The sequence below is a fragment of the Dromaius novaehollandiae genome, chromosome W (assembly GCF_036370855.1).
Source record: "Dromaius novaehollandiae isolate bDroNov1 chromosome W, bDroNov1.hap1, whole genome shotgun sequence".
NCBI classification, from domain to species: Eukaryota; Metazoa; Chordata; class Aves; order Casuariiformes; family Dromaiidae; genus Dromaius; species Dromaius novaehollandiae.
The window spans coordinates 16,912,176-16,927,714 of NC_088130.1; the positions used below are offsets into that span (position 1 = coordinate 16,912,176).

The 15,539-nt window shown below is 38.4% G+C and overlaps 1 protein-coding gene across 3 annotated transcripts in view; it reads left to right on the forward strand.

Annotated features, from left to right (window-relative positions):
• The window catches only part of LOC112978753 (death-associated protein kinase 1), a 95,534-nt gene that overhangs the window by 39,873 nt on the left and 40,122 nt on the right, over nt 1-15,539 (forward strand). For all 3 annotated transcript variants that reach the window (XM_064500546.1, XM_064500548.1, XM_064500547.1), the window contains exon 3: nt 5,044-5,265. In XM_064500546.1, coding sequence (XP_064356616.1) covers nt 5,044-5,265 — 222 coding nt within the window. The remainder of the gene's footprint in view (nt 1-5,043; nt 5,266-15,539) is intronic.

A 15,539-nucleotide genomic window follows, 5' to 3' on the forward strand; every position in this document is an offset into this window, starting at 1 on the left:
AATATTAGAAATTGAGTCTTGGTTAATTCAGTGTCTCTGTGCCCAGCTTGTACCTCTTTGGGGCAAGAGTTTCTGCTGGCACAGAAGGAGCTAACCTAGAAAACACAATGTACAAGAGTTGGGGGTGGGGAGGAATACAGGACTTAGTATATGTAATGACTCTTGTCATCCCTAATCACTATGATCAGCCTTTTGAAAAGGAAGCGACTTACAATACCGTCCTCCAAGGAAAATTGATTTTTTTTTCCCGTGATTCTAAAATGCATGTGTCTGTAGTTACAACTGTCCATAATTCATGCTGATGAATAGTTGTTTTTTGATCCTGCTAAAGAAAAAAATGAAGCTAAAACCAATAAAGAGTGGAGTTTAGATGCTTTCTTGGTGATTCTGTTTCCTCCCTGCATTATTTTTGCATGTTGTATTAGCAGCATGCAACTATGGCATAAGAATGATGGTGAAATGTAATGATTAGCTAATATGGTAAGTGCTTGATCTGAAACAAGTCTGAAAAAAACACTGATATAGTGATGTGATGCCAAGTGTCCTGAAAAGAGCAGATTTAGGGTAGTAATTAACTACCGGTTCAGTAAGAATTACAAGATCACAAACAAATTACTGTTATTAGCAGAAGTACTTGTTCTCTCATCAAACGGTCATCCTCCTTTGCTGTCTAATCTGATACTGCCCTGTGGAAAAAAAATGTTGTCAGCTACTTTAAGTGTGGTTTTATGTGAAATACTTTTTTTTTTTTTTTAATGTAATTGTCTCCTAAAACAGAGCTAACTTTTGACCCACACACTTTAAAATCAAACCTACAAAAGCAGAAACTTAAAAAAACAAAGCAGTTTTCTGGCTGTGAAGAAGTCCATGAATGAATGTGGGATCCTAAACTAAAGGACAGTGGGAGAATATTACTGGGTATGAATGAGCTAGCCCTTACAGAGCTAATTTACACTGACTTCTTACTGGAGCCCTACTGGTTGAAGTCCAGTAAATACCCTTGGAAATACACCTCTCCTGTTTTTAAAATAGGAGTTTAGAGAGAGGGAGTTCTAAAATGTTGTGGCTTAGAGATCACAGGCATGAAGTAGCTGCTTTGATTGCAGCTTAGAAGTGATCTGCATGTGCAGTATTTAATAACAAACAACTAATTGTGGGGTTATGTGCTGAATACCACAATGGCAACAATGAGAAGGTTGTTTGGTGGATAACTAGTACTTATTCCGGATACCTGTTAGTTGATAACTATCTTGCAGTCTGGAACAATGTCAAAGATTTCTGGAGCCTGACCCCCTAGTTAAGTGTGGACAGAAGCAACCTATAAAGTCGTTTGGCTTTAAATAATACAGTAGTCTTCCAATAACACTTTTATATTGACTTGTGATACATTAGTGTATCCTTCCAGCAGATGGTTGTAGCTGGGAAAAAGAGAGAAAGGAAAAGACTGCAAAAATAAAGCCACATAGTTCAGAAGAGGAGGAGAAAGAACAAGTACTTATCTTACCTGGTCTCCTTTGTTTCAGTAGGTCAGCCTCCTGCTGTAACACGATAGTTGATGCATTGCCAAAATGAGATTAAAGAATCCTTAGCCTTTAAGGTGTCAGAAGCACGAAGTGGCTTTGGGGGAATGGTGTGATTTAAATACAGCTAATACTTTGGAGGAGTCATCTTTCTATAGCTTACAAGTCCACCGGTAGTGCATGTTTAAAAATACTTGCAGAAGGTTTTTAATTCAGAAGGAAGCCTGAAGTGCATTACTGTTCTTAGTGAAGAAGTGCTAAAGGAAAAATTCTGTCATGGACTAAAGATCAGAAATTCAAACATGGGAGTTCTTCAAGAAGTCAATTATATGTGCTTTTTGTTGTGCAGAGAAGGCTTTTTTTCTGGCCTCAGCGTTTTTTCTTACTGTGGTATGGAGAGATCAGGGTATTTGTAACAAGCCCTCATTCAAGGCAGTAGTTAAGGAGACAAGGAGATCTATTCCCACAATTTCTCTCTAGTTTCATTCAAATGCTGTTTTTCTGCTGAGCTTTCTGCATATAACTTTCTAGTATTGTGCTAGAACTCAAGAAACAAATTAAGGGTAGAGAAGAAAGCATAAGATTGCGCCTGTTGTGATTAAACAAAAAAATGCTTATCCATACTGGAGGCCACTGGCAATATTTCTTGACCATACTGTTTTATGTTGTGTGTGCACATATTGTGGTGTGCAGCCTTTTTACCCCATAAGCAGTACCCAAGAGTGGCACATACCATTCAAGCTTATGGGTGCAGTCACAAGCAGAAATATTTTGCTTGCCCTGTCAGCTAGTTTAGCCTTTTTTATTGACTTCCTGTCATGTTTTAACAGCATACCCTCTTGCTGACTTTGTTATGGGAACACACTGGAGTTTCAGACTGAAGTGATTCTTGCTGAACTGACAGAGGAAAAGATCCTAGACAGTAAGGAAATGAGGAATGCCAAGGTTTCATTTTCAGTGAAGTCACGGAAAGACAGTTGTCCAAAAAGTGAGCACCTGATTTTTAATTCCTCCTTACCCCGAGTTTGAGTAACTGTTCTGAGTTGTAGTGGCCACCTTCATCTATTGTCCGACTTGGCAGTCTTTCTGGAAGTTTGAACTCTCTGAAAAGCTGATTACTTTTTAAATAAAGTTGAATATTTCTACATCTGCAAAGGAGTATGTGTTGTGGGGAGAGAGGGAGTCATTGCTTCTCCTGCTCATAAACAGGGGCCTAGAGCACTATTGTCAGCACTTCTCTGTGGCAGTGCAAATATCTAAATGTGTGCTCCAACTGTATTTCCATTAGTGCAAAACTATTCAGACCTCGTGGACAAAACCCAGAGTCTCTGTTGTACAGAGAGTTGTTGTGGAGTTAAACCGAACCAAGTCGAGAGGAATGAGATACTGTAGAGTATCCTGCCTGGCGTTCTGCTGCCAATTTAGGATGACATAGATCTTCCAGAGGTCCTGTGTCTTGCCTTGTCTGCCAATCCTATGTGAATGTCTTAGATGTTCAAGGGTCTCTCAAATAGCACTAGGTGCCCAAGATTAGGCAAATGAAGTAAGTCTTCCGGCTTACATATAATGCGATAGAGGATATTCTGGAACAACCTAAAGAACTTTTCTGTCCGTTCCAGTTTGTAATAATGTGTACTGCACGTGAGTACTGCGCCTTGCCTGGTGAACCTGGCCCTTGACAATTTTGTGTTCTTCGCAGTACAGTGCTACCCCTAAAACAAGGATATACAGCAGAAGGACTATGTACTTGGCAGAATCGAGAAGCGTTTTTAATGACAAGGATTCTTTTCATGCAGTGTAAAGTCATCTCACAAGTTCATAAATTTATTTCAGGAAATAATGAAGAATGAAACCTGATTGGTGATCATAACGCTGAAAGAAAACCAAAGCTCAAAACTTAGATTGTTGGTTGCTTCTCTGAGTTTGCTTCTCTCACTGCCCGTGACTGCATTTGAATACTTCTCAGCTGGTTTTGGCTCCTCTAGAGTCTGTTTCTAGCAGCGTGTTTGAGAAGACCTTCTCACTCCTGCCTTCTGCGGATAAGGGTCATTTAGCCATGACTCAGTCCAAGACTGAGTTTGTTGCTCAGGTTTTTGTATGGTGTCAGTACTGTAATGCTGGTGCTGGTGACCCAACAGCATGAAGTATTCTCCACCTGATCCAGCACTTTAAATCTGAAAATCTCGAGTCTCATTTTCCCTCACAGCATTTGATTATCTTTATTTATCCCATAACACAGTTGTTTATCGGCTGTCATCTTCTATCTTCAGTCTGTCATGCATTCCTTAATTGGTTAATTACTTCATCAGTGTACTTAGCACATGTTCACTCTCCAATCGTAAAGTAGCAGTACACGCTGAGTTTATGCATGGTGTGTAACTTCGAATAATTCTTGTTTGGCACTTCATCATTATGTGATGCCCTTTTTGCAGATGATGCACACATCAGCCCAGAGATGTCTGTGGTAGTTGTAAGCAGTGAACGACACACAAATACTAGCTCCTCGTCCAGGTACGGGGTAGTGTTACACATGCCTACGTGTTAAAAACCTGTATAGATAGCTTTGGTCTAACCACTACTAGAAAACTATTTTAGGGGACACCCCTTCTTTGGCCAACAGGATGGGCTAACTTTAGAAGATTTTCTCATCAATACCATTGTGCATTTCTGCAAATTTTTCTTACAGTGACGTAAACTGAGTACAGAATTGCTAGGGAATTCTCAGCAAGGGATTGTTTTAGAAAATTTACAAGGAAATCTCAGCAATATTAGCAATCCTGTTCTTTATTTAACACAGCAACTAGGTTCTTGGAGATTTCTGATCTGAATGTGTATGTACATATAAGCAGCAGCTGAATATGTCAATAGTAATGTGCTGGAGTTAACAACTTCCTTGTGTTATTTGTGGTTTGTAACACAATCACCATTTCTTGTTCCTGAACACCTACCTATTATTTTCACCTTCAAAATCTTCTTACTTGACGAGATGATACAGTAACTGTAATTCTTGACGTGCTGTCTAATCTGTGCTTTTAAAGGTCAAATATCCCTCTTCTAAAAACTGAGAAAAAAAACTGAGGATAGATTAAAGTGAATATTGAGAGATTATATTGATTGGAAGAAATTAAGGATTGTTTCTCTTGGAGAACAAAAAAGAATTAACATGTATGTGGAAGGAGGAGATGAGATACTGTTAGTTTTCCCAGTAATGTGATGCAGGTATTTGTCAAAAATCTACTGGTCTACGCAGGTGATACTTTTCATTTACAGATATGCTGTAAAGTGTGGGCGTATGTTCATGTGTATGTTTGTGTGATGTAAGCCCAGTACTTTAATTAATCTCTTTTGCTACCTGTAGCTATTTTCAGGTGCTATTCTAGACTGCACAAAAAGGAGGAATGTACTTTAGTTAATAATTCGGGGGTACAACTGTTTCACCGCCACAGTAGCAGGTGTAAACTACTCTTAATTTTAAACATCCTTGAACCAAATACTTTTCCTCATTCTTTCTCTCTTTTTTTAGTGGGCAGTTCGCTGTAGTTAAAAAATGCCGTGAGAAGAGCACTGGTCAGCAGTTTGCAGCGAAATTCATCAAGAAACGGAGAACAAAATCCAGCCGTCGAGGAGTGAGCCGGGAAGATATTGAGCGAGAAGTTAACATACTCAAAGAGATTCGACATCCTAATGTGATCACACTGCATGATGTTTACGAGAACAAAACAGATGTCATTCTTATTCTGGAACTGTAAGTAGCTCTAGAGCCCTTGGGAGGAGACACAGAATTATTTTGTGTGTGAGAGAAATAGATGCTTTCTCTTAAGAGTCATTATGATTTAATGAGTGTTCCTTACCAACTCAAAAGAAGATTAGTAATGGTCAGAGAATTCTTTATTTTAGGTTAGAATTTTAGCCTCTTGATTTTTATGCAGTGTCCTTCACTGCAAATGCACTGCAGAAGTAAAACCACATCCTACTAGATTTGGGTATTTTTTTCTGATTTTAATCATCATCAATATCCAGAATAATAGTAAATAAACTGATCTAAGGATCGGAGCAGAGGAAAGTACAGTTTCTAGGAGTTAAATCAGCTGGAGCAATTTTGCTCCATCAAATTTTGCTCTAGCAAATTTGCTGGATGCTCTGGCAAATTTTGCTCTGTTTTATGCTGGTGTGATGTCAGAATAACATTACTATTTTGTTTTTTGTTTTCTGTTATGTGGGTCAAAAAAACAAAAACAAAACAATTTTCCCAGTTCTGCACGGCTGAAATGTAAACTGGACTTTCATTTCCTTGTTTTAGTTCCCATTTTTCATCCAAGGTTATTGCTAATGGATTGAGGTAAATATGTCAACAAAGAACACTTCTGCATTGTTTCAGTTCTGGCTTCAGGTTCCTCAAAGCTTGTAGGTTCAGAAGTTGAGCTTTAGTCACTTTTTTTAAAGGCTGACTGTATCAGCTAGTGGAGACATGCATGTCTTTACAGCATTTGGATGCTGGTGCAGTCTGTCTTGTTGCCATGTTGGTTTAGAATATGTTTTGTGCAAGCAAGAAGCAAGTTACTTCATATCAGTGAAGATACAGATCACTACTGTGAAGTCTGATATTGAGCTGATAAGTGTGTTGTCTTGTTCCTTTTGCACATCTCCCACTTTCCTGAAACGTTAGTGCAGGTGACTGTTCAAATTGCCATTTCATGCTAATTATTGTTTAAAAAGACAGTTTAACTAAATTTAATAATAAAGATGGCTTTTATTTGACATTTTGCACTTAACACTTCAGAGATTTAAAGGCTTAAACATTTATGTTCCTAGAGTGATAGAATTAGAAGCAAATATGTCTGATTTGGAAGCTGGCAGCAAAATGCTGGACAGCATTATATCTTTTCTTTGGCTATTCATGTGATTTTGCTTATGTAGATTATGTCTTCCTGTTTACTAGCTTTCGTAAATACTCTTTTCACTTACCTTTAAAGGATGCTTCAGTGCAGCATGTTTTCATTAACATATGCATAGATTTACAATGTAGATTTAGGAAAGAAAATGGGAAATAGCTTTTGGAATTTTATTTTTTCTGAGCTATACATATGTATAATACTGCCTCGCTATGTTGAAACATATTTTCACACTTCTTTTAGTCCAGTGTATGACTGTTTACTATACTTGTTGTAATCTGGGATTTTCGTAGTTTCAGAGGTATACATATAAGTTAGTTTGTCAATATTTTGTGGATAATTTGAACAAGCAGCTTTTTTTCTTTTTTTAAAAAAAAGTTAAGTCATATTCTTCTATAAAGTAAAACTTCCTTACAGTTAGTATCAGAAGATCTAGTACTCTTGGGTTTTGTTCAGGACTCTTTAAATGTCTCATGAATATACAGCAAAATTAGTGTGGCTTGTCTTTCCCTCCCCATTCTATATTTGCTCTCACATGAAGTGATTTCTTATTTCTCCAGTTGTTTTAAAACCATTTCTGTGGAAATGTTTTCAAGTGCCAAGATAAAGTCTGGAGTGTAACTGTATCCAGCATGACTGTGAAACTGATGTATGAAATTGATGCTGAGGCCCTCTTTCTCTGAGCAGAGTTTTTAGCAACAAGATTTTAGCATTAAATCAGGCCAGTACTTCGTATCAAGAAACCTCATACCATCTGCAGTTGGACAACATTGATTTCCCTCCGTACTCTTCCTGTCTTTTATAATTCCCAAGCTGTCCACACGATAGGTGTGTTGATGGATTCACTTGCCAGTGCAGGACCTCTTTCCTAAGCATGTATACAAATTCTGTATGGTTTTGTTTCACCCAGTTCCCAGTATATTTTTCAATATGAAATCATTCGTTCTTTGTTATTAGCATCTATTGTTTGCAAACCTTACCATTCTATGAATAAGATTATATCTATCTAGGTAGACAAAAATCCCTAAGATTTCAGGTTCTTAAATTCTTAACATACTTCCTAAGTAGTATTTCAGAAAGCTTATGCAGCCACACAAAATTATTTTAGGCTTTTAAAAGTAACATTTTCCTATGTGTAATCTCATTGTGTTTATTATCAGTCTATTGCAATGCTTTGCTTCTGCTCTGTAGTCTGTCCAGGTGAAATCGGGCCAGTATCTGGACTCAAGAGCTCCGAAGAAAACTCGGTAGTCCCAGACAATAATAGGAAGAATGGAGATAGTCTTCCCTCTGTTGTTTTTGAAATGAAATACAAGCTCTTTTAGCAGCAAGGTTGCTCTGTGTGTGTCTGTACCTGCTGACTTTATCTAATGGAAGGAAATACTGCTTCTGACAAAGTGTGAAGCTCAACAAGCTATTTGCACTGTAGTTTAGCTAATCGTTTTACCTAGTTAACGATCCCTGTGTCGTTTCAGTTGGGGATCCTCTTTTTTCCGTACTACTATAGAAGTCTTGTAAGTTGAAGAAATGCTATTGTGATATCACAAAGGTAACATTTATTTAGTGAGAGGGACAAAATGGAAAAGGTGACATGCTAGCAATCACTTTATAAACTGAATATACTAGCTGCTGTAAGGGCAACTTTTAAAATTCTCAAAATCTCTACAATAGTATGTAAAGCAATTGAAAAGGCAAAAAGATTGTCATTTTAATCACAGGCTCTTAAATATGTGATCCACTTTTTTATTTTACCGTTCTAACATTTGCATTTTGTCTTCTACTCTGACATGCTTTGTTCTTACAGAACAATTTCAAACAAAAGAGACAGTTAAGTAATAAAGCTGAAATCTCATTAAAGAACCTCTTTTGCTGTCTTCAGAATCCATCGTAAGTGAGGCTTTTCCTTATTAATTAGAACATAGCTTGAGTAAGTTTTCTTTCCATGACTAAATTCATTATAGAGACTGCATTTTTCCTGGAACATGTTTTTAGTTATGACCATAAGGCGAGAGAGTATATCACATACAGATATGATATTGTGTAACTGAATTTTTCTTGAATTTAGAAAGAAATTAAGCCTCAACATTCTTGCTATGAAAAGATCACAACAAAATAAAAATCCCAGAAGAAACACTGCTTTCATATTAGTAAGCAAGTGTAATAATTTGAACAGCGATGATGAAAAGAATTTCTGATTTGTGTTTTTTAAAGAACCCTGCTATCCACAAAAGGCATGCCCCTACAGCTGTCCTTTTAGTCGCTATCAATAGCTGTTAACATACAGTCTCAGGATGGTGTCTCCGTTGCCTATTAACTATTGATTTATATCTCTTGGTTCAGCAAATGGTTTGTAGTATTGTGTGCCAGCCTCTTGCGAAAAATGTACCCTGTTTTTATGCATTATTAATGACGTTTCTCAGACATGAGCAACTGTCTTCAGAAGTTCTCACTTCATTCACTTACTGCAAATGTATGTCTGCTTACAATAAAAATATTCAAGGTAGCAATATGTTTCATACAGGGAAACTTGTGGGCAGCTCATTAGTTATTGCAGTGGCATTGTCCTCTCAACACAGAACGCAAAGCAGACGTGCGCGCCAAAAACTTTGTCCATGCTAGAGGGATTTTCTCTTGGCTGCCTTATGCCAGTAAACTGATTTATATAAAATTCACATAACATTTAATTTCTGAAACTTTTTAAACCAAATGTTTATTGAAAAGGTTTAGCAGTCACATGCAAGCATGAAATGTCCTTTAAGAAACTCACTTTGAAAGTCTGTTGGTATATTTGGGGAAAGCGGACATCTTCATATTTCTAGGTCCGCTTGGTGGCATATGTCTTCTTGATTTGAAAATACTTTTGAAATTTCTACTCTCTGGTTTCTCTCATCATCTTGCAAGGAATGCTGTGCATATTAAACGTAAGCTGGAAAACTCCATCTCTTCCTCATCTAACTTAAAACAGTAAGACTCTTATTTCTGCTTTTTTTCCTATCATACAAATAATTGAATCAGAATTATATGGTTTATAGTCAGAATTTTATGGTTATTTTTCTGCCCAGCTGCACCACTCAACCAACTACTGTCTATTATATGTTAGCAATACTAAGCTCTTTCCAGTGAGCTTCACTGAGACCATTGTCCTACCAGGCTTCACAGACTGTAGGAGACAGATGCCTCTGTTGCACAGTAATAGTTATTTTCTGTCCTCCAGCCTGTTCTGTACCTACTTGTTTCCCTTTTCACTGGCCTGATGGTTACCTTCGATACATAGGATGTCAGTCTCTTTTCCTTTGTTTTTCCTTCTGCTCTCCGATGTCTTCATTTAGACTGTAGATCCAGAGAATATGCTCACTGTGTGCTGTTTAATAGAGCCTTGGTTATGGTTTCTAGGTACAACTCCAAAGCATTAATACTAAATTAGATAATAGTTGTTTAGAATGTTGAAACATAATTCAGATGTTCTCACCTTTTCAAACAGCGTGGTTTTGATAGCTGATTCTTTTCATTAGAAAGTTATGGATAGGATTGTATGTTTGTGCTTTTCTCCTCAAAAAACATATCTTCATTTGTGAATTAGAAATCTTAAATTAAGTCCATTAGCTTTTGTAGCATATTTCTGAATGATAAATATCTGTTTTTAAAAATAAAAAGAGAGGAAAAATGCTTTAAAAGTCGCAGGTGAGAAAGAGGAAAATTACATTAAATTTTAAAGAAAGTATACAGGAGCTAACTTTTAAACCACTTAGAAGTTAGTCTTCTGCTTCCAGATGTCTCAGGAACAGACTTGCCACCTAACAGTACCTCCATAGTGTCAACTAAAACAGAACGGAACCAGGAGAAAATGATAGCCCCATATATAAAAATTCTGATGATACTGTGAGTTGCTTATTGAAGCATAATCACAAATAACAATGGAATCATTAAATTTCCCTTCTGTTTTATCAGGGAGTTAACTTACAGTAGTCCAAGTAAAATTAAGACAAGCTGATGACACTTATACTAGCTTGACTTCCAATGAAGCTTTAAATCAACTCTGACATTTTATTAAGCTTGCCTGTAAGTCATAAGGTTGTTCTTGAATAGCTTTGTACTGAATTTTGAAAAGAATTCTTGGGAACTTAGTGCGAGGTAACAGAAAGCAAGCTATGCAACACTAGCTTCTAGATGTTGTACCACCTTTTGACTTCAGAATTCTGAATTACAGGCCCACAGATAGATCCACAAAGCTAAGACAGCTAAAAATAAAGACTTCATGGGGCTAAAAAGAGAGAAACTAGAGCAAGTGTGACTCCGTATCTCACTGAGCTCGTCTCGGAGGGTACGTGGCTTCTGGGCTCTGCAGTCACTAAGCAAAATGCACGATACTGTCGTACAAAGAGTGGCCTGTATATTAAATTCAAATGCCTTGGGCAGGATCTAAATACTAAGGCACTTGCCTGGGCCAAAGTATTGGTAATCTTCTGTGCACGGTAACTCTGGGCACTTACAGAACTTCAATAATGAAAACCTAAATACCATGCCTTTTCGGATGCGGGAAGATTCACATGACTTTTCAGGTCTCCTTCTCAGGTGAAACCTAGTTGTTTAAATCCAAGTCCAGTTTTTCGTGCCTACGTTCTTCTGGGCATTCTGATGCCAGAACTTCTTGTTCAACTTAAGGGAAGAGTTTGGATGCCCTAAAGAAGGGAATTTACACCAGTTGGTCTGTCTGGGAGAAGCTGGACAAATGAAAATGCCAAGGAGTAGAGATGCCGTAACATGCCTTAGTTTTTCTGATAGCTAGATCTAGAAAAATTAAGTAGGTTGTTGAGCGGGTAGGTTACTTGAATACAAAATACTTGGTAAATTTCAGAGGAGTGGCTTGGCAATCAACAACTCACAAAGGCTGTTAAACGAAGTGGGTGTAAAGATCTATAACCTTAAATAAAATGGAAGTAGCCATATTTCACATTGGTCTTGGGTTGACAGCTTCAACTTTGAAATACTGCGAGTTGTCGTATGAGAGCCATTCAACTAAAAAAATCCTAAAGGAGCCCGTTTCTTTTTTTCTGCAAGTTGACAGAACAAGTTTTTGGATTAGACAAGAACACTGATATCCCATAATAGAAAACTATCCAGATTATTTATCAAATTGAATCTGCTTACAAAAATTTGAATAAATTGCTTCCAGAATTTTCTTCAACTTTTCTAGTCTTTGCTGTTTTGAAATCTAAGCAAGGTTGATTAAACCTACGTTAAACCAAGGTTAAGTTTGTTCAGACAAGATTTTATGGTTTAGAGGGGTTTTTTTTTGGGGGGGGGGGTTGTGTGTGTGTTTTAAACTTCATCAGAAAACCTTAGATAATCATTAATTACCGTTTAGGTGATATTACAATATGAGCAGTGTGATCAACATAGCATGTGACTGAGTCATTAGGAGGTGACACCGGTGGTAGTGAAGGTTAATTGGGTCCAAGTTCCCAGCATAGGTTCCCATAATGACTTCCTTTGGGAGCTGGGCATTAGTTCTGTATCACAGGTAAGAAGGCCTGACAACTGGCAAAAGCACTATCCATAAATCCTTTCTCCGCAGGTGCGATATATTCCTTTTCCCAGAGGGAACTATGTGGGTTGCAGGCGCATCTGCCAGTTTTCCTTGGGGAAGGCTAGGAAATGCTTTTACTGCTGCTGCATTTTATAATAATGCAGCTGGTCTGAGGCTTTGTTATATTTGCCCCATTTTGGGAAAGCTAGCACCTCTGCCTAGAAATACCAGGAAAGCAACATATGCTAGCTTTGCTTTTAGTGAAAATGATTATACAAAATATTTTCAAAAGCAGAGTTGTTATATTTTTAAAAAATACATGCTCTACTGCTTGGAGGCAGTATGAAATGAAGTCACATTACGACAGGTAAATAATTACTCAGCCCCTGTTGCTTTCTGTTTTATAATATACTTGATGCTGAAACCTTCTCTTTGGTGTCAAGATGTGAGCTTGATCAATCACAAATGCTTATTTTTTTGAGCCTAATATATGATCAACTTACTGTAACTGCAAAATGTTTTTAGTTTAAAAGTAAACAAAGTTTTATACAGGAGTATTAAAGATAGCGCTTCAAAGGAAGGTGTTGTGTGACAGTGAATGTAAAGATTTTGCAGCACTAATGGAATTTAGGTGTGACTTGACTTTAATCAAGTTCCTCTGTTAATCTGAGTGGTTTATAGTTTGTTGCTCATGCGTTAATTTTTAGCAATCTGTACATCAGAGTTGTGCTAACTCACAAATGAATTGCTTAGAAACGTATCTGGTAATTCCTACCAGCAAAATGAGAAACTGAGAAAAGCTGTGTACTTCTAGAGAGTACAAGGTACAGATGCTCTAAAATGATCCAGAGGGAGACACAATAGCACTTGGTGAACCTATTGCCCACACTCCCTTCAGGAGGCGATTTTTTTATCCAGGCAGTGGTTGGCAGCAGTCTGTTAAGTACCGAGGGTCTCTGTGGCGAGTCTGCCTTCTTAAAGGCAAGCTGAAAGTGAGGTTGCATGATTCAGGCTGTTTCAAGGAAACCTACTGAATCATCTGGTTTCAGCCAGATTTAAGCAGGGCTTTCATGCACCAGCAACCTCCAAGCAAGCCTCTTTTTTTTGTGTGTGTGTGTGTGTGTGTGTGTGTGTGTGTGTGTGTGTGTGTTAATTTATAATGATGCTGGCGCATTGTAATGAAGCTAGAAACTATGTACTTTTGGGGAGAAGCTAGAATTTAAAAAAGAAAAAATCAGTTTTAGAGGCTGATGTGTGGAGTTGTCTGCCCTTCTACTCTGAATTAAGACTGCTGCTGTGCGTGAGATAAACATACCCATAGGTGTGTTGCTGCAGCGGGGTCTTCTGTTGGAGCTCTCCCTTCCAGTTTCACCTCTGGAGTTGAGCACAGGATAAAAAAATGTGCCGTGTTTATCTTGCATGGGGACTATATTGTCCTACCTGAAACACAGGACTAGACTTGGAAACCCAACAGCATTTTAGGAAATTTTTGAGGACTGAAGTATCTTACATAGTTAGTATCCTTAATTGCTTATTATAAGCCATTTGATGATCTGTAATATTTCAAATCCAGTCTGGATCATGTAGTGATTTCTTATGGCCCTAATTTATATGAAGTCTGTGAAAGCAGACTCTGGTGATTGATTTGAGGGCTGTGCGTCCAGTGAATTAATTGTGGAGTTGAAACTTAGCTTGTAAAGGATATTCGGGGTGGACTTGTATCAACTCTCTTGTTTGAAGTAATTACCGTATTGTGATACAATCATTTTCTGTACACCTGAGGCGCTGTCAGGCCTGGCCAGAGTCCACAGGAAGGCAGCAGAAGAAGCAGGCTTCCAATAAATGTTAAAGGTAGCTAAGAAACAATGTGTGTGTTATCAAGCTCTCATGAGGATGTGGGTCCTGGCTTTTCCCGTACAGGGACAAGCTAACATGGGATCTGTGGGTGCAGTCTGAAGGGGGGGGGGAGGGCTTTCTTGGGTAGCAGGGCTCTTCTAAGTTTCTAGATTCCCTTGTGTGTTAGTTTGATATTTCGGTAATCATTGTTGTAAAACCCTGTTTCTGTTGTGCTTTATTTCCCTGTTGGTAAGATTAAACAGTACGTGTTCTAAGCAAGCTGTCTTGGCACCATACCTGCCAACAGTTACAACTCCCAAAGGCAAAAATGTGGTGCTGAACCCACTCCCACCAGCTGAGACGTTGCCAGCAGTAAAAGTTACAATGGCCTGATCCGTGAGCGTGTACTGTGTACTCCAGACAGCTAAGGGTAGGATGTGTCATGCGAAGGGGTATGCGGAAATCCCATAGATCAGGGGTGCACACGGCTCGGGAATTGTGCTTTGGGTGTGCTAGATCCAGTCACTTCTTAATCAGATACTGCTTAAGAGACTGCAGAGTTACTTAGGGCCGTAGTACCTAAGCGTCTAAACAAGCACATCGACACTTTGGAAAAGTGGAGTAGCTTTGATACCTAACTCCTAATTTTTAAGAGTCTTTAACAGTTGGGGTTGTTTTGTTCGTTCAACCTCTTAGCCTCTCTGGACCTCAGTTTCTAGCTCTGTTAAGTACTGGGTGTATTACCTGTGAAATACAAGTAATATTCTATTTCACACTGTTCTAAAGCCTGTGAAATGATGACAGAGGGAACATCACTACAGCTAACCTTTGGCAAGACAGGAGAACAGCACTCGACAGTTTTTAAACCAGACTCCATTTGCATGATCTGTTAAAATATGCTCCTCTCCAGAGAAGAGCTATACGCTCTCATGCAATTAACTGTGCAAATGTGACATATTTGAGATAAGTGAAAACCCATGTTTATCAAACTTGTAATTTCATGTGGTCTAAACTTTCAGGGTATGAAATTACACAAAACAAAATGATTGCAGACAAGAAGAGACTGAGAATAAAGAGGTTTTTTTTCCTTTTTACACAAAGTTATGTTTCTTTATGTTAGGATCTTGAAAAAAGCTAAACCCTGAGTATTAAATTAAATGTGTCTTTCAGGTTTAGAAGAAATGTGTGTAATCAGTGCTACTGTTGCTACAGATAGCTAGTAAGTTTTACAGAGACCGTGTAAGCCAACATGAGAGAACAAGCCTGTTTGCTGCAGTCTTTCAGCCCCCTTCCTTTCCTCGGCTGAGGGGTCGGCTGCACAGCAGTTGCAGCTAGGTACAGCTGCTCTGCCTGCTTACCAGAACCTGTATGACGGCTAGTTCAGTGCTGAACCTGAGTTGATAAAGGTGCTTAGTTTTGCTGTGACTGCTGTCACAGCTGCTCACTGGCTTGAAAAGTAGCCAGCGTGTGTTTGCATTGTATGGCATGGATGTACTCTTATGACAGCAGCCGTAAACGTCCACATGTATTAATAAACATTTGGAAACAAGTTCTATGTAATCTAGAAGTCCCTTAGCCCAGAAATTGGAAATGAGGAGAAATGCCAGCGCTATGTCACTGCCCAGTTTTCTGTTTGTCATCGGGAAGTGCTGCAGAGGTGCAGACCTTAGCCTGAAAACCCTTTACCCTTTTCCGTGAGAAGCAAAGCATGAGATAATACACACGTGCATCCATTTGTAAGATCCTACTGACCAGCATCTGTGG